The 24345-nt window shown below is 38.9% G+C and overlaps 1 protein-coding gene across 2 annotated transcripts in view; it reads right to left on the bottom strand.

The window, feature by feature from the left end:
• Positions 1–19964, bottom strand: part of pdss2 (prenyl (decaprenyl) diphosphate synthase, subunit 2) — a 32656-nt gene extending 12692 nt beyond the window's left edge. The window contains exons 1-3 of one of the 2 annotated variants that reach the window (XM_007575712.2): positions 19395–19964; positions 13136–13270; positions 5300–5498 (exon numbers count right to left, since the gene is read on the bottom strand). In XM_007575712.2, the coding sequence (XP_007575774.1) occupies positions 5300–5498; positions 13136–13270; positions 19395–19648 (588 nt within the window). In that variant the 5' untranslated portion in view covers positions 19649–19964. The remainder of the gene's footprint in view (positions 1–5299; positions 5499–13135; positions 13271–19394) is intronic. The other variant, XM_007575721.2, reaches the window with a different exon arrangement.
• Between the last annotated feature and the right edge of the window lie 4381 nt (positions 19965–24345).

Here is a 24345-nt window from a genome sequence, read left to right as displayed (position 1 = left end):
ATGACACAAATTCCCAAAAGCGGTGGCTTTATGATCTCGATGGAGTTTTTTTTTTTTTTTTTTTTTTTTTTTTTTTTTTGTGGAAAGTATCAGATTAACTCTCCCTCTTACTCCATTCCCAAATCCAGCCAGATCGTGTTTTGCCGACAGAATTGAGAGGGGGGAGAAATCGGAGCCGTGTGATGAGATTATTTTACAGTTTATACAAGCAGCAGCATAAGTTTCCTCTCAAGGCCACGACACATAATCTCCATCATTTTCAGTGTAAAAGAGGGGAAAAAAAATCCCAAACACTTCCAAATCTGCTCATCCATCATCTTTTTTTTACTAAAAAGATCTGAAGCCCAGGAAATAAATATAAAAGTCTATGTTTACTCAGGAGGAGAAGCATTCAGCCTGTTATAATTCCTCACAAAATTAGATCCATACTGTAGATTTTAGCTAGAAAAAACAACTGATAGGCGAAAAGGCTGACCGCCTTTCGCCCATAAGGCATAAACTTAAGCCTTATGGAGGCATAAGTTTCATGCCTCCAAACTCATGCCTTATGGTATTGGCATAAGTTTGGAGGCATGAAGTAAAGTTGGAAAATTAAGATGGAAAAATGGCAAAAAAGGACTTAAAATATTACAGTTTTTGTTTTATTATGTACACATATTTAAAATCAGTCCTTCAAGCCCTTATTGTCAAGCTAGTTATGATAAACAGGTGAGCAGGGTGAGGACCGCAGGTATTTCCATGTCTTGTACATTAGGACAAAGCAGGAGAAATGTTTTCATCTGCAGTTAAAAGACAAAGTTCTTGACATTTGACATTTCAACCCTGGTGTTTGACCAGATCGTGGCAACAAGCAGCTCAAATGAGCTCAGCTCAGTCTGAGGGAAGGATGAGCCACTGCTTCTTCCTCCTCCCTTTCATCTTTTGTTTTACGGATCATTTTCTTATTTCATTTCCTATTTGTTGTCATTTCAATTGTTCAGGCAGACAGAAAAGAATGAGGAGGCCCCATTGAGATGAGAAACCCGGACGGACGGACGGACGGACGGACGGACGGACGGACGGACGGACGGACGGACGGACGGACGGACGGACAGACGGACAGACAGACAGATAGACAGATAGATAGATAGATAGATAGATAGATAGATAGATGGATGGGTGGATTAGTATAGACAGATGGATGCATTTATTTTAGCTCACATTTATTCTTTAACGTCTTATCCTAAATTCAATTATGACATTAGGGTTTCATGAAACGTTTGAAGTTTTTTTTGTTGGGTTTTTTTCGTCTTCTGCCCACACTGCCTACATCTGTAATGACAACCGGAGGAGGACAGGAGGAGGTGACATCTTTGCAAATGGACCCAAGAACTCAGGAAATAATTGGGGAGGCAGCACTGACAGGTGTCCAGTCCGACGCTCCGAGTGACAGCGACGCTGCTGAAGGCTCATCCACAAATAATGATCTGCTGTCAGATGTCACAGCCATTTACAGACACACCTGTAAGCTTGAGATGTAATTTGCATGATGGAGATCACAACTATAAATAGAATAAAACTAATTTATTTCCTTTGTAAACTTTTTTTTCCTAGTGTAGTCTTTAAGGATTGCAATACTTTCTAAATGTGAGTAAATTATTAGCTTTAAAGCAACAGTTTTCCTGAATGAAGCTGACTGCTAATGAATTTAAAATGAAAATAAGATCAGGAAAAACATGCATTTCAGACCATAACACTGAAAATATCAGAATAACTTACCCAGTGGCTATAAAATGTATAATTTAACCCCTAAGGTTTAAACATATTGGGAAACAAACTGGTTGTGACAGCATTATTGAATTCCAATTATGATTTTTGTTGCAATTTTCTTCAATCTTGTCCTTTGTCGCAATGTCAGTTCAGTTTTATTAATATCCCAGGGGAAATTGGTTTGTGGCATAACACAAAAAAACAGAAAGAACATACACATTCATTCTGTTAGACCAGCACAACTACAAATATAAGCAGAAATAACTGATCATGACAATGTCCAAATACTCTTAAATGCTTGTACATCACAGCTTTTAGTAGCCTGAGGCACTGCACACGATGCAATATGAAAATGGCTTCCTGTGAGCTTCAGAAAGTGGATCACTAACATTTATCTTGGCAGTGAAAGTACGGCCTTATGGTATTGGCATGTAAAGCATGAATGTGTGAGACTTAACAATGAACTGTGGCACACTTTAACAATGAATTCAACTTAATGCTAGTAACGTTGCACACAGATGTTGTGATGATTCGATTCAATGTATCGTGAGGCTTCTTACCCTCGCTGAGGCGCAAAGAGGAAAATCTGGAGAATTAACTCTAGAACTGGATCTCCTTTATGTCTGAGACCTGGTTCTGGTAATGCTTCCTCAAGGACCAGGGTGTGTCTCTGCCCAAAGTGGAGAGTTTAAGTATCTTGGTGCCTTGCTCAAGAGGGATTTGACAGATTGAGAGTTGGAGTTGTTGCTTTGGTTTGTTGTGCTAAGCAGGAAGGCGCAGCTTTCGATTTATTGCTACATCTACTTTACAACCCTCGCCAGGACATATTGATCATAATAAAAAAAAGAAGTATCAGCTGAAATGAGTTTTCACTCTGGGGTGCTGGACTCTGCCAGACGGAGGGGAGAGATTTGGATCCTCCAGCCTGAAAGGTGTTCCGGTCATCCGCTCAAAGCGTCGATCTTGACCAAGAATTTAGCTTCAAGAATTCAGAAAATAGCTTCAAAATTGCTACATGTAGAAATTTTAGTCCTTCAAACAAAACCAGTTTGTGTCAATTTTAAAACAGAGTTGAAATAACCTAGAGGTGGAAAAATAAGCAGAGCATAACATCTCCACTCTTTTCTTTCACAATGTTCTTACACCTCTTTAGCGGCTTTAGGATCTAAGCCACTAAAAATATATACATCAACCGTGGGCAACGAGGGAAGTGAAAGTCTATCTATCAGCTCAGATTTATTATTGGAGTGCAGAGTTTGCATCTGTGGAACTCGAAGTATTACATCCTACCACATATTGCTTCCAAGCGGTCTTTTGGGATTGCGATATTGCAAACACTGATATTGCAATGATATAAGATTTGATATAAAAAAAAAGGTAACACTTTATTTGAAGGGGGGTGAATAAGACTGTCATGACACTTTCTGTCATGAACATGAATAAGCCTTCATGAATATTTATGACTGTTGTCATAAAGCTTCATTCGGTAAATTACGACACTTTTAATAAAAAGTTGACATTATTCAAAATGTCTTTGTTATGTTTAAACTTTACCTTTAATAACATAAAGTTACCTAATTTTTAAAGTGCAATCAGTAATACTTTTATAACAAATTTATATCAGTAATGTATTAAAAGTGTCACTATTTACTGAATGACACTTTATGACAACAGTCATAAAGTGTCATGAAGGCTTATTCATGTTCATGACAGGCGTTATGTCATGTTTATGACAGTGTCATGTCAGTCTTATTCACCCCCTTCAAATAAAGTGTTACCAAAAAAAACCTCATTAATGAGATGGACAAACACTCAACTCAAAATCAAAGATCAAAGATCAAAGATAAACCTCATCACACACATTTAAATAAACAAAAAAGCAGAAATTTAGATTTTTTTTTGTCTGATAAATTAAATACTTTTCTATATACATCAAAACTGAATATGATTATTACATACAGACCCTGTAGGGAGCTCTAGGTCTGCCTCTTAATCTGAGGCAGAGCCATCCTGAACTATTTTTTATTCCTATCTCATGACCACAGGTGAGGTTTGAAATATAAACTAATAAATTGAGAGGTTCATTTTCTGATTCAGTTCATTATCAACAAGGCATACCTGACCATGGAAGCACACTGTAAAGTACTTCAAAATGAGGAAAGTTGAGCAATTAGGAGCGCTGTGAAGCCTAAAAGAATATTTTTCAGTAGAGGAACAATATCTGCATATCTACTGGTGCATCCTTTAAGTTTACAAGCTGTTTTCTGCCTGAAATAAGTTATTTCTCTGAATCAACAACAACAAAAGAAACCCTCAAAGCAGACAACATGCATACTTAAGAGCTGAAAAATTATGGTAAGTGGAGTGAAATTTTATAATTGAGAGGTTTTAAAAGGTGTAACACACATTAAAACGTCACCTGAAATTACAAAGCTCCGTGCCTGCTGTGGTGTGCTTTCCCCTCAGTTTACTTCGTTTTGCTAACCTTTTCAAAGCTGAGTAACTGGTAGCTATCAGATGTCCATTAAAAACTTCCACTGTGGGTATGCTTCCTGCGGTTGCTTCAGATTACTTTCACACTGCTCATAAACAGCTCTGCAGGTTTGTTTGAGGGAGGAAAAACAAGCACTGCTGTGTATTTCTGCAGAGACTGATCCTCAACACTGAAGTAGAACGTGTTCCTTCGCCACCCGTTATATTTCTCATGCAGGCTCATCCACCGATGCTGCTTGCACGGTGCGTTTGGTAAAGCACTTCTCGGCTGCCGAGGAGCAGAGATAAAGCCAGACTGTGCGCACGAAAGAAAGGGCAGCGTGAAAGCCGCTTAGGGCCGGCATAACTGTGGAGGTTATTTTGATTCGCTGCCGCATTCTGAGAGAGGAGTGTGGTGACAGCATCTGTCAGCGACGCGTTACCAACGAGGCAGCAGATACGACCTGTGGCGCACCAGCAGCGTTACCTCTGCACTGAAAGACAAAGATGAACACTGAACCTGGAGGATTCCTCGAAAACTCCAGTCACAATTGGTAATATTGTGACAACAACATTAAGTACTACTTACTGCTTTTTCTTTGGGTAACTGTACGGTTATGACGCTGCACTTATAGCCACACAATCACAAACACTGCTCTTGAAAAACATTCCTGTAATGCGCTTCTGTAGGATGCCAGTCACAAAAATATTTAATTATTGATACTCTCACTGAGTATCAATAAATACTGAGAAAATAGTAAAACTAACAATCCCGACAATACGGAAAATATCGTCACAATTTGAATTTGTCGTGACAATAAATGAAAATTCTTACCATGACAAGAAATTCATCATGATAAATGATAAGTGATAAATGTCCACCAGTAGGCAGAAACGAACTGGACATCACCCTGAACACACCATCCCCATGGTGAAACATGGCAGTGGCAGCATCATACAGTGGGAATGTTCATCTCTTGAGCAGGAAATAGGAGGCGTGTCAGAGATAAACGCAGAGCAAAATGGGGCGAAGGTTCATTTTCATGCAGGAAAATCTCCTGTCTTCATCAAAGTCTACCTTAGTGTCATTGAGCTCGGCCAATCCTGTACAAGCGTTAGCCAGCAGGAAGTCGCCGCTCAGGACCGCCATCTTGTTCCCAAACTCCATGTCCTTCAGCGGTCCGTCTGAGACGGTCCACTCCTTCAGATTTACGATCCCTCGATGTACCAGGAACGCTGTGTGGATGAGCTCTGTGATTTCTGCCAGGTTCCTCTGACTACAAAGCAAACAAAAAAGAAATAAAAATAAGAGGGAAAAACAGCTTTTCTCGTCTTGCTTTCTAAAGGAGGTTCTCCTGAGACTTGACAGACTAAGAGCTTTTTGACTTTTTGAAATATGCAGTTTACAAAAAAGAGAGCATATGATGCCTTTTTTCTAACGTGCACAAGAGTAAAATACTCTAAAAGACTTCCTTTTCATCTGACATGCAGGTGCATTATGTCACTTATTGTTTATTTCAGTGATTAAAATTTAAAAACTAAGCTCTTTCAGGTTTATAACATATAGTGTGATATATTCCAAAGGATTTTTTCTATTAATTTAGATTAGATAAAGCTGATGAAACTCAAATTACCACTGTTCAGAAAATTCTTAATGTAAAAAAACTTTGCATTTTGACAACATTTTTTATTTCCACTCAACTTTCCAATAATATGCTTGGACACAGTAATCTTTTACCAGCCAGCTCCTTTTCCAGTAATCATTTATGTATATTTTGGATGTAGAAAAACTCAAAAATTATATATTATGGCTTAAATGATTTCTAGGAAGATGTTGCTATTGGCAACGTCAACAAAGAGGGTAAGCCACAAAAAGTCATTGTTAAAGAAGCTGGCTGTTCACACAGCCTCTATCCAAGCTTATAAATGGAAAACTGAGAGAAAATAAAACTTGTGCCAGAAAAAAAGATGCACAAGAACCCATCAGACGTTTCTGTATTAAAAAGTTTATTTTTAATTTTTTTTTTGGGGGGGGAAACAAAACATTGGTTTTTGTTTCATGTAGTGTAAATGTAATAGACGAGTTTCACTTTTTTCCCCCCAACTATACTCTGTAGAAATTACATACACAAACAAAAAGCATCAATGTGATCAGAACTGTTTACGTCGAGATCCAGAGAAACATTCTCTGCGTTAAAAATCCCTGTTTTTCATCCCCCAAGGCATAAAACCAAGAGACATGTCAGAGATTTCTCCACACAAAGTGTCAGGGGGTTGCATAAAAAAAGAAATTAAACTTATCATTATCAGATAACAGCCATTCTTGATTATGAGGAGAGGGGGGAAAAACGACACAACAGTGGTGTTTGAATAGTCTTTTAGAACAGCCTAAGGGAGGATATAATCAAATGTTGATTCAGTCATTGGTGGGGGATAATTAGGCCTCTCTCCATATGGAAGGCGCTCGCCACGCTGCGACAGGAGGGATCCATCCAGACAGGGTCGGGTGCGCTGATAGCCACTTACGACCTTCTTTCAGCCGCCGTGGAAACCTGATGAGCCGCTCGTCTGCTCCGAGCTACGACGCCTTCCTATATACGCACTCGCAGCCAGGTAATTGCCATTCTCTGCGTCAAAAAGATGTGATTAAAATTCAATAATGTCATGTATTTTGCCCCTCAATCACACCCATTGTCTGGTCGGTTTCGCTGCTTGGTGGCGCACGGCAACAACAGCGTCGTTTCCCCCAAAGAGAGTTAATAAGTTCAGGGCTCAAATAAGAGCAAATTAACAGACTGACAGTCGAATGCACTCGGGGTGAATCAGAGTGATAGCTGCACTTCAAGAGGAGAGCGAGTTGTTACAATGAGACGAACAAAACATTATGATTTTAGGTCGTGCAGGTTTACAACTTTAATTCCAAGTCGACCTCACAATGACTATTTCATCTGAATATTCATAATAAACACGCTTTTTCTTCTGGTTTCTCATGTAAACGATCGATTGTAGGGATTTGTTAAAGAGATCCTCTCTCACTGCAGCCGGATTTCCTTCCACGTTCTGTGACAGAGACTGATGAACAATAGGAAAAAAAAAAGGACACCCTTGTTGGTTCTTAAGGTTTTTAGAAAATTAAATAATTATTTGAAAAAAACTGGGATACAGGGAAGGCTGTATGGACTGAGGTACTATTGTGATATTGATAAAAATTATGATTAAAAAATTAATACTTCCTTTTCTTAGTTGTGGCTGTGACTGCATGTTAGCATTCATAGCAACACAAGCACAAATACTGCTGATGAAAAACAATCTCAATAGAAATAGTGTTACTCAGGGTGAAATAAAAGTGATTTATAATCACTAATATGCACACAGTAACTGCATTTAATCATATTTTTTTTAATTTACTGATGTTTATTGAAGCTCTCGTGAAACAAACAGTGGAGAAAATAATAAAAAATAACATTTCTGATAATAATCAATCCAACAATAAATCAAAATTATTTTTGATAAGAAATCTCTCACGATAAATGGCCACCACTACTGGGACACCCCATCAAAGAAACATATTTAAATGCATATTTAATATACATTTTGACAAGTCTGAGGTATTCAGATAACATAATTAAACAATTATTGATTTTTCAGTATATAAAGTGATCTGTCAGAAACAACTGTTGCTGTTCATCAATCTGGAAAAGTTTATAAGGTCATGACTTTGCAAAAAACATCTGTCTGACAGCTGGAGTTTGGTCCAAACTGAGCCATCAGCAGGACAATGATCCTAAGCACAGCAGTGAATCTACAACAGAAAATAATCAAGGTGTTATACGTCCCTGTCAAACTCAAGACCTGAAACTGATTGAAATGCAGTGGGACCTTAAGAGAGCTGCGTGGAAAAGAAATGAACCTGAACTGAAGAAATGTCTCTACAGCGATGCGAGAGACTGATGAAGTCGTACAGAAAACGACTGCTGGGTGTTGTTGCTGGTTGCCGTGGTTCATGGGGTGTGAATAATCTCCTCCATGATTGTATGACACAAACCAGAGATTGATTATTCAAATAAGCCAGTTCTCCCTGTTAAATAATTAGCAGTGATCTATTAGTTCCCGTTGTAAACTACTTTCTGTTTTTAATGACGCAGACTTGACAGAAAATACTGAGTGCATGCTACTGTGTCAGTGTGCCAGGTGTTGATTTGATTACACTAAGCAAAATTAGGTAGAAACATACAATTGTGATTTTTATATTGAGTGCTCTCATTGTGTGTCAATTGATGTTTTCTGCTTTAAGAATTAAGTTTCGAAAGGTTTGAGGTTTTTAAAATTGAAAATGTCTTACAAGAGAAAATATTAATATCGAGTTGCATGGTAACTGAAGGGATCCGAATGACACCTGTGTAACCTCAATTTGCTTATTGTGTTTTTCTTGTGTTCAAAATTAAGTAAAAAACTAAGGAATCCCACACAGTGAAAGCATCATCGGTTGAAACCCGGTGCGCACACACAATCCAAACCCTCCAATCTAGCGGCCCTCATCAGCAGCAGTGGAGCTTGGGGAGGAAAAAGGGGGATAAGGGGGCCGATGTATAAATAGCTTTGGTTCCCAGTTGCATAGCAACCAATGCCATCTTCCTGAGGTGTAACGCCCCCTTACCACGCCCCTTGTCCTGACTGTTCTGTTCCATTTTCCTCCCTCTGCAGTCTGCCTCACATCAAACACAGACTTGCGGATCTAAGCGAGTTCCAGTGTGCGATTTAAAAACCTGGCCTGTCCATCGAGCGGCCAGTTTGATGCGACCGGTGATGTGATTTTCACTGGACACGCACAACAAAAAAATTAAAAGGTGTGGCTGGTGCAAGTTGGACAATCTGCGAGAGTGGCGAGTGTTTCAATCTGTCCATCCATCTATTTATCTTGGTGGTGCTTTGGTGAATCATCAGTGTCAGGCAGCAGAGTGGGAAATGTTTTACAAATGCTCCCTGTCAGAAGGGAGGAGACCATCCCCCGGAGGTTTCAATCACCCCCCAAAACCCACCCCACCTCAACTCCCTCAATCCCTCCATCTCGCCATTATCCGAGGTGCTAATGAGCCCAGGAGAGGTGGAGGCAGAGGCAGAGAGGGAGCAAACTAGTGCAAATGAGGTGATCAAATCATGCTGTGTGTGTCTGGGAGTGTGTGTGTGTGTGTGTGTGTGTGTGTGTGTGTGTGTGTTTCAGTTTGGACTATCCATCTCACGACTGGGCGAACGCTGTGTGTTGGAACCAGTGATCTGATGTGTGTGCCAGATCGTGTCGTGATGCGGCTGCGTGGTAACGCACCACCTTCCAAACCAGGTTTGAACACCTTCGCGATGCCGTTTGTTTTTGGGAGGCAGGATGGGAAGGAGAGGTTTCTCAGCAGTCAGGATGCTTGTGCTCAGACATGGCTGCACCACACAGATGTGCCAGCCTGCAGTAAGAAAGAAGCCTTTCAGGCACCAGGAGCACAGCAGTCACTTCTGGAAAACAGTTGGCACACACCCACATGCCTGTCCTGAGCCGCATGCTGGCATCTGGCCTGTGTGTGTGTGTGTGTGTGTGTGTGTGTGGGTGGGTGCATGTGTGTGTGGATGTGAGGAGGCCCAAGCAGACCTCAGAGTGTCATCTGAAGCATTACATTCATATTACATTACCACACTGCGCACCTATGTAATAGGTCGATCTATGTTTAAGGCCTAGAATCTGCACGCTTAATCATTTGTTTCTGATGAAGTCGCATTTTCAAATATTTACTCTGTGACCGTTTGCACGCTATGTTAGTTATTAATTATGAGAATAGGGTGTGAGTTAATTACCAGCCTGAAGGTATGTTAAGATTTTCCAGTTCTTTCAAAAATAAAATGTTTCCATCACAGTTTCTACAGCTAAAAGTCTTTTTAATTCGACTTTTGAAGTAGTTTTGGTCCTCAGTTATTTGAAGCTGCCCACAGCTAGTTGGTTAGCTGAAAAACGGCTACGACAGGTTTTCCTCGGATACCGTGGGACGTCTGTGGCCCAGTGGCTTGAATAGTTGTTTAGCTATCAGAAGATTGAGGGACCGATTCCACCTCCTGCCACTAAAATCCAAAGTTGTCCACCAGTCAGCTTGTCATGTGAACAAAGATCTGGTTGTTAGGAAATACTTCCAACCCAATAGAGTTAAATTGATTTGAACTTTAGCTCACTACCAGTGACGTTTACACTCAGGTTGATGTAGTTCCAGGTGAATTATTAGCTACTATGTGGAGCTAGGTAGCAGCTACACATTATTGCTGCTAAATTATTCCCTTTATATACAAAATTGAAATCTCAGAGGGCACAGTTAGGTTGTTGTATACTTTTTATTTAAAACCATGAAACCGTCAAGCTTACACCATGAAAACAGCCACATCAAGCATATCATTTTTTTCCCATCTGGTGCTTGTTGTCAGAGTTGCAGTACTAAACAGCATTTTTCCTGCATAGCAGAGCAGCTGAAAATGCAGGCAGATGGTCCATTGCAGAAGAACACATCTATGTTGCTGTTAGCTCCTTTAAAATTAAAGTTTCCTCTTGCTTAATTGCCCATTTCCACATATTTCAATCAGACTGCAGCAAATCGGAAGCAACCTGCTGCAAAATGTTTTGGAGAGGCACCCGTGGGTTGATGCAGAGAGGACAAGGATGTACTCAATTAGCATAAAATTAAGGGACAGCAGGTCACGTCTGAGAGAGGCTTTTTAAATGTCAATTTATTATCTTGAAAGTGACAGCAGCTGCAAAGCGTGTCAGTATAATAATGCAACTTTATGCTCTCTGGTGAAAGTGTCTGTCCTTTTTAAAGCTGCACAATTAATATTGGAGCTGTGACATTCTTATGGGATCTGCGTAGAGATCTGACCACAGGTCCAAAAATTCAACATGCTGGTTTCTAAGCCACTCTGTCCACACTTTTATCTTATGATACAGGGCTGTGTGCAGAAAAATACAGCTGTATTAAAGTAGAAAACATTTCATTGAAGGAATATAGCTGAATATTGTGATACTGATTGGCATTTTATTAACTCAAATTTCCCTTGCTTCTCATCATGATGACCTCACAACACAAAATGATCTTTATTATCTCTATAACTAGTCCCAACAGCACAATTAAACCAGTGATGGTATGCAGATTATCCTCCTGAAATCTGTTTTTATGATTTCAATCAGAAACGGACTGAGAATGATTATTTGTATATTGTCTGTTAGTATTAATAAGACTGAGTGAAGAGCTTGTCAACAACTTTCCTGGACAACATCACCATCAGCACAATACAGCTTCTTTCTTGCAAATGCAGTTCCTGCTTAGTGTTTGTTTGAAGGATAACTGGGGAACTGTTTATGTCTGCAGGAACGCTCCCGGTATGTTCATCTGTGTAACATGGATTTATGGCACATCTGTGAGCTGAAACAGATCGGTTTGTGTAACTAAATGCAATGTTCTGTGGAGCAACTTCAAAAAGTGACACCAGAGAGGACTCCCAGCGATCGCTAAACTCTGTTATGGAAGATTAAGTTGTTGTTTTTTTTTCGCAGGAAAACAAAATGTGGTACAACCAAAACTTTATGTCAGCATATGCACAATTGGGCAGCAATAAGATACCCAGCGTGCTCCACACTCAGCTAAAAGATACGTCTAGGTGAATGTAAACATCACTGATAGTGGAGAAAAATCTGCTGACATCCAAATGGTTAATCTGTAGCATCCAATCAGCTCAATCATATAAAATATAAGCTGGTTGATGAGATGGGATTTTTCCAGCAGCTGCTTATGCTGCATTCAGGTACAGCTGGGAGACTAGGTTGTCACAAGGTGATGTTTTATCTTCAAATATGGTTCCAGTCTTATGAAAAGTTGCTAACATTATATGGACCATTTTGATGTGGTTACATTGCTTTGTAATCCACCAATCTTTTCAGATATTGGCAATGCCTGCTTATGCTACTTCAGTCATTGAAATAAATCCAACCAAATCTTCAGGTAGTTTTATACTTTGCACTTTTTAATTTTTTTATGACATAATAAAATCAAATTAGTAAATGTATGTGATTGAAGTGTACTGAAAACATTTCGAATTGTGGCTTTAACAATTGAGTACATACCGAACCATGACTTCTGTGTACTGCTGCACCCTAAATATTCACATTACTCCTCAATGTTCAAATAAAATATTTTTAGTGGATGATAGTAAAAAAAAAAAAAAGAAAAAAACCAACTCCTCCAAACATCACTTTGCATAGAGTAGATTTTTCTTAGAGTAGTTTCCATAAACGGTGTGAGCGAGGCTCAAAATGAGATTCGTATTTTTGTTAGAATTCATCAGAATGTCAGATGCTTGTTCATTTTCTTTATTCTATTTTACAAAAGGTAAATTCTCCCATCCTACCTGGGCCCACACTGTCTCCAGAGGATGAGGCAGAGCTGGTGTGGACGATAACCACAGCAGACAAGGTAGAGTTACCTGACTCCAGACTCTTATTTCCCTGTTTATCCTGAAGCTGCCACATAACTGGGACAAAAGCGGGATCGCCTGTCTCGGTCTGCCTGCCGAGCGCATTTATGGCCCTGCACTGCGATGCCACAGATGTTCACTGCCCACAGTTTCCTCTCTGGCAGCATAAACATCCACAGAGAAGTGACAAACTAGCTGCAGTGGACTGGGAGTGGGAGACTGGTGGGTGATCCATTTATCTAAAGAAAGAAACATCAGCTGCCCCTATACTAGTAATGTTCTAAAAACCTTGTTTCTTCCTGTAAAGGAAGATTATGATTCTTTCTTATGTCAGACCCTCAAAATGTGAGGTGAATAATTTCTAGAAACAAGCAAACATTTAGTAAAATCATCCATCTGCTCTGGTTCAGCCTCGAATTACCTTGGGTAGATGCCGCTGACCATGTCCTTAGTGAGGAGCTCTGAAGCTGCGTGGCTCGGTCCTGCTGCTTTGGACAGCAGCAGGACAATCAGTCCTCTCATCTGAAGATTGTTCTTGCTGTCATAGACGAAGCCTCTGCAAAGAGACGCCAACAGATCACTGAGCTTCAATCACACGATGTAGGAGTAAAGTACAACAGAAAGGAAATAATAAAAGAGAAATGTACCAACAGTTATCAAATAATCAACATGTATGTATTAACATTGACATCCTGCATAAATCAGTTTTTCTATAGAGGTCCTCTTGAGTGAATTTGCTACTTGTTTAGCCCATTTGTTATATTCATCAACTACATACAAGCTGGGGTTTTTTTTGTTGAAAATATGATTTTTATGGCTGCTTTTAGAGTCTGATATTTATTTTTTTTGATTATCTGCATATTCTCAACATAGACTTTGGGGAAGAGTACTTGGTGTGTGCCTATCATTTCATGGCTTTGATATATTTCCAACAACAGGAATGTTTCCTCCTAATGTTTGCTTAGGTTGAGGAAATGCATCGTAGCAACGATCCGATGCAATCTGCTGGTTTCCTTTAAAATCAGAGGTGTTGCAGTTCAAAACCGGTGAAAGTATGCAAGGGGATTGTTGACTTAGATTTATTTTTTTTAACCCTTTTAAAAATAACTTTAAACATTTTTTTTTTTGTAAAATGCAGTCTTAGCTTAAGGATCCAGATAAGGAAATGTCACATAAGTCCTGCTGCTGTGAGTTTTATTCATGGTTATTAATGACTAATTAATGATTAATTAATGATGATAGGTCTGTTACCAATACGCTGAAATTAAATGAAAAGGTGTTTCAGTAAAGTGTGAGCTAAAGGGTTTGCACACTTCTTGCACCTTCTTCGTTTTTTTTTTTTTTTTTTACATTTCTTCTCAATACATTTTTTTTATTTAAACAAGGTATAAGTTGCATTAAATGTGGAAAAGGTGTCATTACTTTTGAATCTCAAAAATCTGTTCTGTTGACAGCGTTGTGCGTGCACTTTGATGCAGTCAGAAATAATCTTGTGATTTATTCGTTTTATGTTGGATTTAAAGATGTTACTCTATCAAATATGTATTATTTTGTATGTAGTGGTCCTTATAGGAGAACAAAATGAATAAAAAGAATTATCAGATCAGATATCTGATTATTCTTGGTAAATCTAGGTGAATATTTTTTATTATTTTAAGTTTTAAGGTGATTATATTTGTTATTTTTTATATGATCATAGCTGAACTGATGCAGTATGTAAACCAAATTAAAAAGGGGAAATAAATATTAATCTGCACTATGATTTTTTTGTATATATTTTACAAACAAATGTCAGGTTTTGACCACTTTGTATGATAAAAAAAAAAATCAGCTAAATTTAGGAGAACAAATGATAAAAGGATCAGCAGAGCTTAGGGAGTTTGCCGTGCATTTTCTAAAAAAACAAACAAACAAAAAAAAAAACATGAATTTAATTGATCAGTTTATGTTTTATTCTGAGGTATTTAAAGTCGGGGGGTCATTCCCACCCCAACCAGCTGACACATCCACAGCAGCACACACACAAAGCCCAGCGATGGCTGCCTCCATGGTGAGCAGATTAAATATCATTTTACTCTCTCTGGGGAGCGGTTAGACGCAGCACCTCTAATCCCGTCCCTATGGGAGCCCCTCGTGCCATGAATCACGCTCTCGTTAGGAGCTCCGGAGCAGACAAGCGGTCACGCCCCCCTCCGCTCGATGCCCAGACACGGGCCTCAACAACACCCCCCCATCAACCCTCTCTGACCCTCCCCTGCACCGCAGCGAGGCTGGAGGAGAAGAAACGAGAATCTATAAAACCCTGAAGCTTTTTCTTTAAAAAAAAAAAAAAAAAAAAAAAAAAAAAAAAAAAAAAAAAAAAAAAAAAAAAAACCTTTCCCGTCACATAAAATGCGTGAAATTAATGACAGGTCGAGCTCTTCTTCATTACAGCTCATGAGGAAAAATTTATTGTCACTCTAAATCTTTACTCAACAGGAAAATAGTTGTTAGATCAGCAAGCAGGACGCAAGAACCCGTAAAGCTGCCCCTTTCCTGGCCAGTCTAAGTAAGACAGTGGCCTGAAGGTGGCACATGATTAATATTTATGTCAGCACGCACACCAGAATGCATCAATCAATCACAGCCGGCCTCCTGCAAAGGGGTGGGGACACGACGATGATGTGAAAGAAGAAAGATGGTGAGGGCTACAGTGAAGCTGGAGGAATGGGCTGCTGTCATTTTAAAGGGTTGTGAACAGGTCACCACGCCCTCTGCTCTGCAATCGCAGTGCAGGAATTCAGGGAGCCGCAGCCTGCCAGGGCTGGAGTCGGCGCATGCAAATGTGTCCATGCTCCGACATCTTTTCCTAAACTACAAACTGATAAATGAACGATAACTGTGCAGTTTTCCTCCAGGAGAGAGGTTTGAGCCACCAGCAGACACGGTTACGGGTTAAAATGATACGATAATATCGACCCAGGGTCTTTTTCACTCCACAGTTTACAGGATTTGATTCTCACATTTCCAAAAAAAAGTACAAAGATTTTTATTGTAAACCTGTGGATAGAAATACTGAGCGAGTTTTAGATATTGAAAGCAATATTTCTTGCCAGATTCATATGAAAGACAGAGGATTCGATTTGCTTTCTGAGTTACGAAGGCTGTTGGCCAAATTACTTCTGATTTCTTCTCATTTCTAATCTTTAATGGGACAAATAACCATTTAATTCTTTAAATGAAGAGTTATTTAAATAATATTTTAAATAAACATAATATAAATATTTTTATCTTGAATAAACATCCTTATTTAATTTTAAATACATGTTTAGTCATGTTACTGCCTTTGTAAGTCTAAGAAGTGCTTGGCAACCTAAAAACAGTTTCAGGCAGTTGTTTTGACTTTTTGGATTTTTTCACATTTCTGCTCTTGTTTTAGTGGGATTTTGATGGTATTATGATATGAACGTTCTGATGATTCAATAATAAAGTGAATATGAAGATTAAAAAAAATAAGCATAAGCCTGGGGGGAAGTGAATTTCAGTCCAAGTTAAACTCTCAAGGACTGTCCTTAATGGAAGTAAAGTTTCTTCTCTCTGAGCTGCAGTCCCCTCGCTGTAACTCCACACTTTGGGGCAAAGTTAGCTGAGCAGCAGTTTTTGAGAATGAAAGGAAAGGAAAAACCGAAACCCAACGCCACGAGGGTCTGCCTGTCTGCTATTGTGGATATTTTTATCCGCCCCGCATCTAAAGCCGAGACACAGAGGGAAATACGAACCAGCCAATGCGAGCTGACAGTGAGGAGTCAGACTGTCAAGAGGTCTGCTGCAGCCTTCCCTGCTGCTACAACACCCAAATGGATTGTCATATCAGATTTAGGCGTATAGGTTATTACACCCTTGGGTTCCTCTTTCCATCCTCGTCCGAGTGACAGGATTGTGTTTGAGGACTCTGTCTTCCAGGTCTCTTTCCTTGTTTTTCTAAGTTTTGGTTTATAAATCATAATTATCGATACTTGTGCTGTAAGATGCTGTCTATAAACCAGCACCAGACTGATGACCTCACCTGTGTCCTCACCTGTGTCCTCACCTGTGTCCTCACTGTAAAGTTAGTCAGACTGGAAGATTGAGTCATTTCTTTCTCTTCACCACAAACAAACATCCATCCATTTCATACCAGTTCATCCATCCATCCATCCAAAAACAATTCTTCCATCAATCAATCAATACATCCATCCACCCATTCTGCATCATCTCATCTCTTCTTCCCTATCCAAATATCCATCCATGAATCTATCCAATCATCCATTTTATGATCAATCGATTATCCATCCTTCACCATTTCCATATTCTGCAACAATCAATCCATCTTCATCCATCTATCCATCACCAATCCTTTTGTCTCTCCATTCATCCATCCATCCATCCATCCATCCATCCATCCATCTAAAGATGTACACAAAGAAGGATGAAATGGTTAGGATGGATGGAAGCAGCTTTTATATGTTAAGTAATAAATAAATAAATAAATAAACAAACACCCCATGCTCTTTTTCCTTTGGATCTAATGGATTTTGCAGTTTTCAATAATCTGTGAGAACTCTGTCTGTGACTTCCTACTTTTGCAAAGACATTTCAGACAAAGACACAAAATAATAATAGAATAGCTCCATCTGTCCACATCTATGTCAGGTTAATTAGATAAATAAAAGCAGCACCATCCGCCCCCAATGCACTTAGTTATTAGAGGAAAAGATTTGTAATCAGCTTTAAAGTCAGATAAAACTGCAGCTTTCACACAGCAATGGGCATGCATTACAGAGAGAAAACAAACAATAACTATTGATTGTGTTGAACTGTTGTTTAGCCTGACAGAGACAGGGGTGAAAGGGGATACCATCAATAGATCTGCAGGTGGAGTCAAGAGCAACCGTAGAAGTGACTTATATGACATAACAAACACAAACATGCAGTCAAACAATGCACTGTAATACTGAAGGCAGTTATTTAGATAAATGACCGCTCAATGCAAGGCTGAATTGTTGTGGAAAAACAAGACTGTAGATAAAGCTCTGCTGTGGATGTAAAGTCAAGAAGCTTTACATTACATTATATGATACACTGACACGAAAGAAAGACTGGAGAGCAAAAGGCTAAATGAGGCAACGGTTTCACTTTTTTCATCTAAAATATGTCATTAGCAACATAAAACAAGATGTTTGTTTGTGACCAATCCAAATTTTCTCACCTAAATATTTGTATTTGTTGAAAGAAAGGCGAACACCAGAAAGAGTCTAAGAAATCTAACTGATAAACAGACTATCACAAAAACTTCAAGGTGAGACATTGTTATAATCATGGAGATCTCAGGATTTCTGATCATGATGATGATGATCCAGGTGAATATCAACAAACATCTCCAATAAAAATGGCGCTTCATGCCTACATTTCAAAGGTATTTAATCCTTTATTAGTTTTATTTTCAACCTAAGCAGGCAGAAATCATTATTATACTTTGAATAATGAATTCACAGTATAATCTGATCTGTGATCAAAAATTTCCAGTGAAGGTCTTTTCTTTGCACTAGTGCTGTTTTTCATGTCATTTTCAGCCAACTAAGCATAAAATATTATATATTATTGAAAAGAAAAACGTATTTAAGTATTTCTTCTAACAAGAACCCCAGTGATATATTTCAGACTTCTTTTATTTTGATCACTCTGCCTAATGAAAACCCAAAATTCTCTTTCTTAGAAAATTAGATTAGACCATTACAAACAGTACAGAAATGTTAGCCTACAAAACATTGACAGACTATTGCTAATATTAGTTGCCATTTCGCTGGTGGACATAAATACAGTATAGTAATACTCTATTGACAAAATATCAAGAATAATATGTCCATCTTATTTGTGAAATGTTAAACCCAGAGCCCTCATCAATTTGAACAAAAATATCCCGCAGTGCAGAGGCTATTTTGGTTTGGCAAAGTAGGAGGGACGACCACTCGAAGGAAACAAACGCACCCCTCTCAACACTTTCATTTTACTGGCTGACAGATTATCAGGCTATGGCGCATTTTTGTTCCAAAAGCAAGCACAAAATGTTTCATAAGCGAGCAGAGTTTTGAAAACGAAGATTTGCTCAGAGCAGAGACAAGTTCTGAGCACAAGAAGCTTTGAGTACAAGCAGTACAAGTTTTTAGAAGAAAGACATGAAGTCCTGCTTTCAGAATGAAAATGTAAGCAGCAAACATATTAAAAGTTTTGAGAACAAAAGACGTGAAATCCTGCTTTAAGGCTGAAAATATGTGCTCTCTAATTATGGCAGAAAAAGTCCCCCATAGATGTTCTTGAAGCATGGACTCCAGCCACAACACACCATGTGAATTTGCCCCAAAATCTTGAATTCAATTCCCACAAGACTGCAGTTCTCCTATGCCTTCAGCACTTTTTCCTTCCACTCAACTTTCTGTTAGTGTTTGAATACAACACTCTGTGAAGACCCAGCTTCTTTAACAATAACTCTTTCGAGCTATACCTTCCTTTTTAAGCTAGTAAGTGACTCTCTCCTGCACAGCATAACAACTTTGTATTAACATCGTAGCAAACTGTGCAGCCGGATTTTGTGTTGATTAGCTGCAGCCAATATCCATCATAATTACCAGTAATAAACACCTGCAGACGGTAATGATCCTTACCTGGCTGTGTTGAGCAAGGGATGCTGCGTCCCCACCAGCTTTCTGACGTGCATGGCCACATTGCTGAGCTCATCGCTGAGCAGGCAGCGCAGACTCATGAACGACGTGGGATAGCCGACGATCTTCTCCGCGTCCGACACCACTTTGCTCCAATTGGAGGAGGACTCCGAGCTGGAGAACAGGCTCAGACCTCTCAGTCCACGGACGGACACGGACACCCAGCGGGTCAGACTCGACCCCGGAGCTAGAAACATGTTACTATAACCTCTGCACTAAAATCGCGTTGCTGCTTTATCTAAAACACTTCCGGGCTTCTCTGCTTCTTCACATATTTAAAGCGACCTACTGCCGTCCACTCAATCAACACACCCCAAAAATGCTAATAAAACGGGTTTAACATTACAGTAAGAGCATCCAGGTCTGTTTCACAACACACTAACCCAAACAGGGCGCCGCCATGTTTACGTACGTAACTCCTTACGTCAGGAAACGCGACACCCCCTAACACGACTTCCGGAAAGAAAAGCCGGTTAGTTTAAATTATGTTTTTAAAATTTTAATTTATAATATCACATTAAAATTTTAGGTTTTCCAACACAAAGTTGTGTATAATTAGGAAGTGATACGAAAGGTTACACTGTGCGTAGTGATGATAAAGTCATAAGACAGAAGATTTTTAATGATGGAAGATAAAGTGGCTCGTGGTGAAAATAAAAGTACGAGGGCGTGAAATTATATATAAATTAAAGCAAAATAAAAAAAAAAAGGAATAAAAGAGACAGATATACAGATTGTATACATTGTTAATGCACCTTATTATTATTATTATTATTATTATTATTATTATTATTATTATTATTATTATTATTATTATTATTATTGTTGTTGTTGTTATTAAGCTCTATCATAAACAGTATCCAGTCAAATTAGATATTTAAGAGACACATGCTTGTACACAATGTCATGATAGTCCATTACAGACTTGAAAGTAGCATCAACCAATTGCTTTTTAGCCTTAAAAGATGGAAAGAATCTTATCTTGATATAAAATTTCAGCTTTTTCACCAGCTGTTGAATGTGGGGAGTAAAAGACTTTTTGACCCATTCATTCAAAACGTCCTCAGCAGTAGTTAAAGTGCAGTGAGTAGGTGTGGCTGTGAATACAGGGAAGCATGGGGGAGAGGGATGGCTTTCAGAGCTCTTAGAAAGACCCTGTCCCTCAGTCTGGTGGGACAGCTTAGCAATCTAACTGACTGACAAACTAGACATATATAAGGAGAATAACCAGACATGTAGCACACACAGGAAGGTGCTTTGGTCAGATGAGAACAAATTTAAATTTGTGGTGGCCTACATTCAGAGCTCCATCTATAGAGAAAAACTAAAACTCATTAACCTGAAGACACCATCCCTGTTGCAAAACATGGTGGTGGCAGCATTATGCTGTAAAGACGCTGAGAAGATTAGAAGATTGAGGAAAATCCAGACAAAAAAAGCTAATCGATCCTGCAAAAGACTTGTGGCAAGGGCAGTGGTTCACCTTCCAGCAGGATGATGACCAGAAACAAACACAAGTAAAATGGTTTAGCCCTGAAGAGCCGTAATTGCTAACTTTTCACAGTGCAAATAAAATTCAGGATCATTTAAAAGCTGTGAACATTTTTTAAAAGTGTGTGTAAATTGCAAGAGCAGACTTCAAATTGTTGGTTTTATTGAGCGAGAAATCATTAAGCAGGCATTATTTAATTGGTCAGACATCTAAACAATCCTGGCTGCAGCTTAAACCCACTTTCAAGAACAATGGATAAGATGAAATCTGCAGAATTTAAGGTCAACAAAGGTTAATAATTTCAATAAAAAATTGAAATACAAAGTTGCTGAAATAAAATGTACAAATAAAATGGTAGTTACTAGTTATTTGTGCATGTTATAAACTGAATGCAAACGTATTTACATCTTAGTTTTAACGTGATTCATGCATAGTTAAAGCATTTTCTCTGCACGTCTCTAAATACTATTTTACATGTCTTGCATCATTTTTATACCAAGTGACAAAAATCTCCTTTCCAGTAAATACCATTTTTAACCAAACAGTCCAAGTTATGAGAAGTGAAGCTCCTCACCTTTCAGTTCCTGTAACACAATAACTGTGACAATATAATATTTCCAGTGTGTTGGTGAATGTCCTCACAGAAACAATGCTTTTATTGACTCCTTCTGCGTCTGCTTGTTAGTGAAGTGTCAAGGACATCTTACACGACCGTCTGCTTCCTCCGCTCAAAAACCAAACTATTAAAAACAAATTGATTTACTCTCTAAATAATAAATGTTTTCTACACTCTTTCCATGTTTGGGTAACAGAATAGTTGTACTTTATGAGTCATGTGTTGCTGGTGCAACAGAAATACTATAAACGATGTCTAGTAATAATAATGTCTAATAATTAAAGTACAAAGTATTGAAAGAACAGTATGCTCAGAGTATAATTATTGCTTAAATTAGAGTTAAGAAGAGTTTAAGAAAAAATGGGTAGAAGAAATCATCTGTAAGAAACAGGAATCAGAGTTACAGTCAATTTTTGGTCAGTGAAAGGCCTGAGGGAGCAACGATCTCCTGTACCGGTTGCCAAGGCAGCGAAGTTATAGGTGACTACTCGAACAATGCTCAGGGAAATGTTCAAAGCCTGAGATATTACTTTATAACGTAGCCCCCCTGCATTAGCTGTAATCCTATAGTCAGCTGCTTTTTCTGTATTTTATTTTTGGGTAACAGAGTAGAAGGAGTTAAATATAAATACCTGCAAGACTTTCCAGATTCTTATTTATGACATAAAATCCATCCAAACTACAATGATGTTTGTGGTTGTCACATGACAAAACGTGGGGGGAAAAAAACTGAATACACGAATACTTTGGAAAGGTAGTGTATAAATCTGCATTCAGTGTTTCCTAAATAGAAATATCCCCAATTGAATTTAAAATAAATCAAGTGTCTGAGGCCCTGTGAATGCTGGATCTTGTGATTCAGATGCTGTCCTGCTGCGGGTTTTGCGAGGGATGTGAAGAGTCATCTCACCCTGACCCTGCATCACGGTTCACAGCTCCCGCTCCTGCTGATTTTCCGCCTGAAATGGGTGTCACTTTGCCATGAGCAGCCTCATCCAAAACTCTCAGAGGCTTCCCTCATTGTGATTCAAAGGGCGACGTGAGGCAGGAGCAGGTAAATTCATGCACAAAGCACAGAACATTTATGAAAAGCCTCTGGTTCCTGTGCCATTTGACAGTAAGGCAATACCGCAAGATCTGCTGTAACGTACAGAGACGCTGACTTCTGCTGTGCAGATGGTGCAGTCAATGACAATTCAGAAGAAGTTGTTGAACTGAATTATCTTTAGCTCTTCTTCAGCCAAAAACAATGTTTTAGAGCTATTCCCAATCTATAAACTTCCTGAAGTATTCTCACGTCATTCCAGTAGCATCTCAATAAATTAAAATATCACTGATCATTTATTACTAAAGTCAACTTCAAAATGTAAATGTAATATTATGTACAGCCAAATCATCGAGTGTATTTATGTTCATTTTGGTGATTGTCAGTTACAGATACAATGGGGGAAAAAACTTAATTAAATGTGAAAAAATTGCATGTTTTATCACGTACAACTGCTGACTTGACAGTTTTTCAACAACAAGAAAGTTAAGTGAAAGGACAAGGTGTGTGCATAAGCAAAATAGATAATAGTAACCTTGAGAAGTTTAACAGCCTTTTCAAGAGTTTGGGGAAGATTCACAAAGAATTTCAGAAATCACTTCACAGTCGGGTTTTCATTGTTTCTTACATTAAGACAGAGCCTGTGACAAAGTGAGAAACACTAGGGCTAATAAGCAGGAAAAGGACAGAACTGTTGCTCTATGTTTCAAAGTCCTCTTCTCAGATGGAAGTGCATTTCACATTTATTCTAGAAATAAAGAGTCTGGAGGAAGGAACGAAAGACACAGAGTCTCCACAGTCAGTGATGATTTGGGGAGTCATGTCATCTGCTACTTTTGGTCCACATGTGTTCAATCAAGTCGAAAGTCAGTGCAGGGATCTGTACCAGAAAATTGATGTTCCCTTTGCTGATAGGCTTTGTGGGGATACTGATTTCATTTTCCAGCGGAACTAAACGGATACCTAAAAAAAAAATAAAAAAGCTAAAGATCGCTATTAAAGCAACCTGACCTTCCCTAACATCTCCATGCCGTGCTGCGTTGATGCAATAATTACTGTGAAGGAGCCACAGCTGAGTTTATACTGTGTAGTACATTTAAATACTTTTTCACAGTCTGAAATGTCTGTATTCGTTTATGCTTTATTTTCTGTTTTATTGGTCTTTTGCAGCATTAAAATGTACTGAGAATTTAGAGCTTTCCGAATAGCTGTGAGTGGTAAACAAGGCTGAAATATATCCCCATGTGTGTAATTAATCTAATTTTATTTTACAAGTTTAGCAGAATCTAGTAGCTACTGCCTTTCTTTAATACTCTAATGTGCTGACATACATTTGGACCCCAATCTAGGAGCCGTGGATGTAGAGAAACCCAACAGGAAACTTTATTTCAACACTGACTGAAGGTTTAAACGTTTTTGCGCCTCTCTTTCTAATATTAGTAAGTTCTTATACATTAGTTAAAAGTTAAAAGTTAAAAGGGACTTTGATCCAGTATCCAGTTGAAGTTACAACGGATGACCTTAAGCGCTCTGAACGTGACGTTTGTTGTTTTAAAATGACAGCAGCAGACTCTGCTGAAGTGTCTTGCTGAGTGGTGTGCGTGTGCGCACCTGTTTGCAGGGCACGGATTGTGAGCTAAGTGGATAGGGCCGCTCTGATTGCGCTCCACGGGAAAGCGAGAAGAAATAGCCTACCTCTGATCATCAGCGCGTCATATAATGTTTCAGCCGACGCCCCTCC

Source organism: Poecilia formosa, unplaced genomic scaffold (assembly GCF_000485575.1).
Source record: "Poecilia formosa unplaced genomic scaffold, Poecilia_formosa-5.1.2 Scaffold8, whole genome shotgun sequence".
In the NCBI taxonomy this organism is placed as follows: Eukaryota; Metazoa; Chordata; class Actinopteri; order Cyprinodontiformes; family Poeciliidae; genus Poecilia; species Poecilia formosa.
This window is presented reverse-complemented; position numbering and strand designations above follow the sequence as displayed.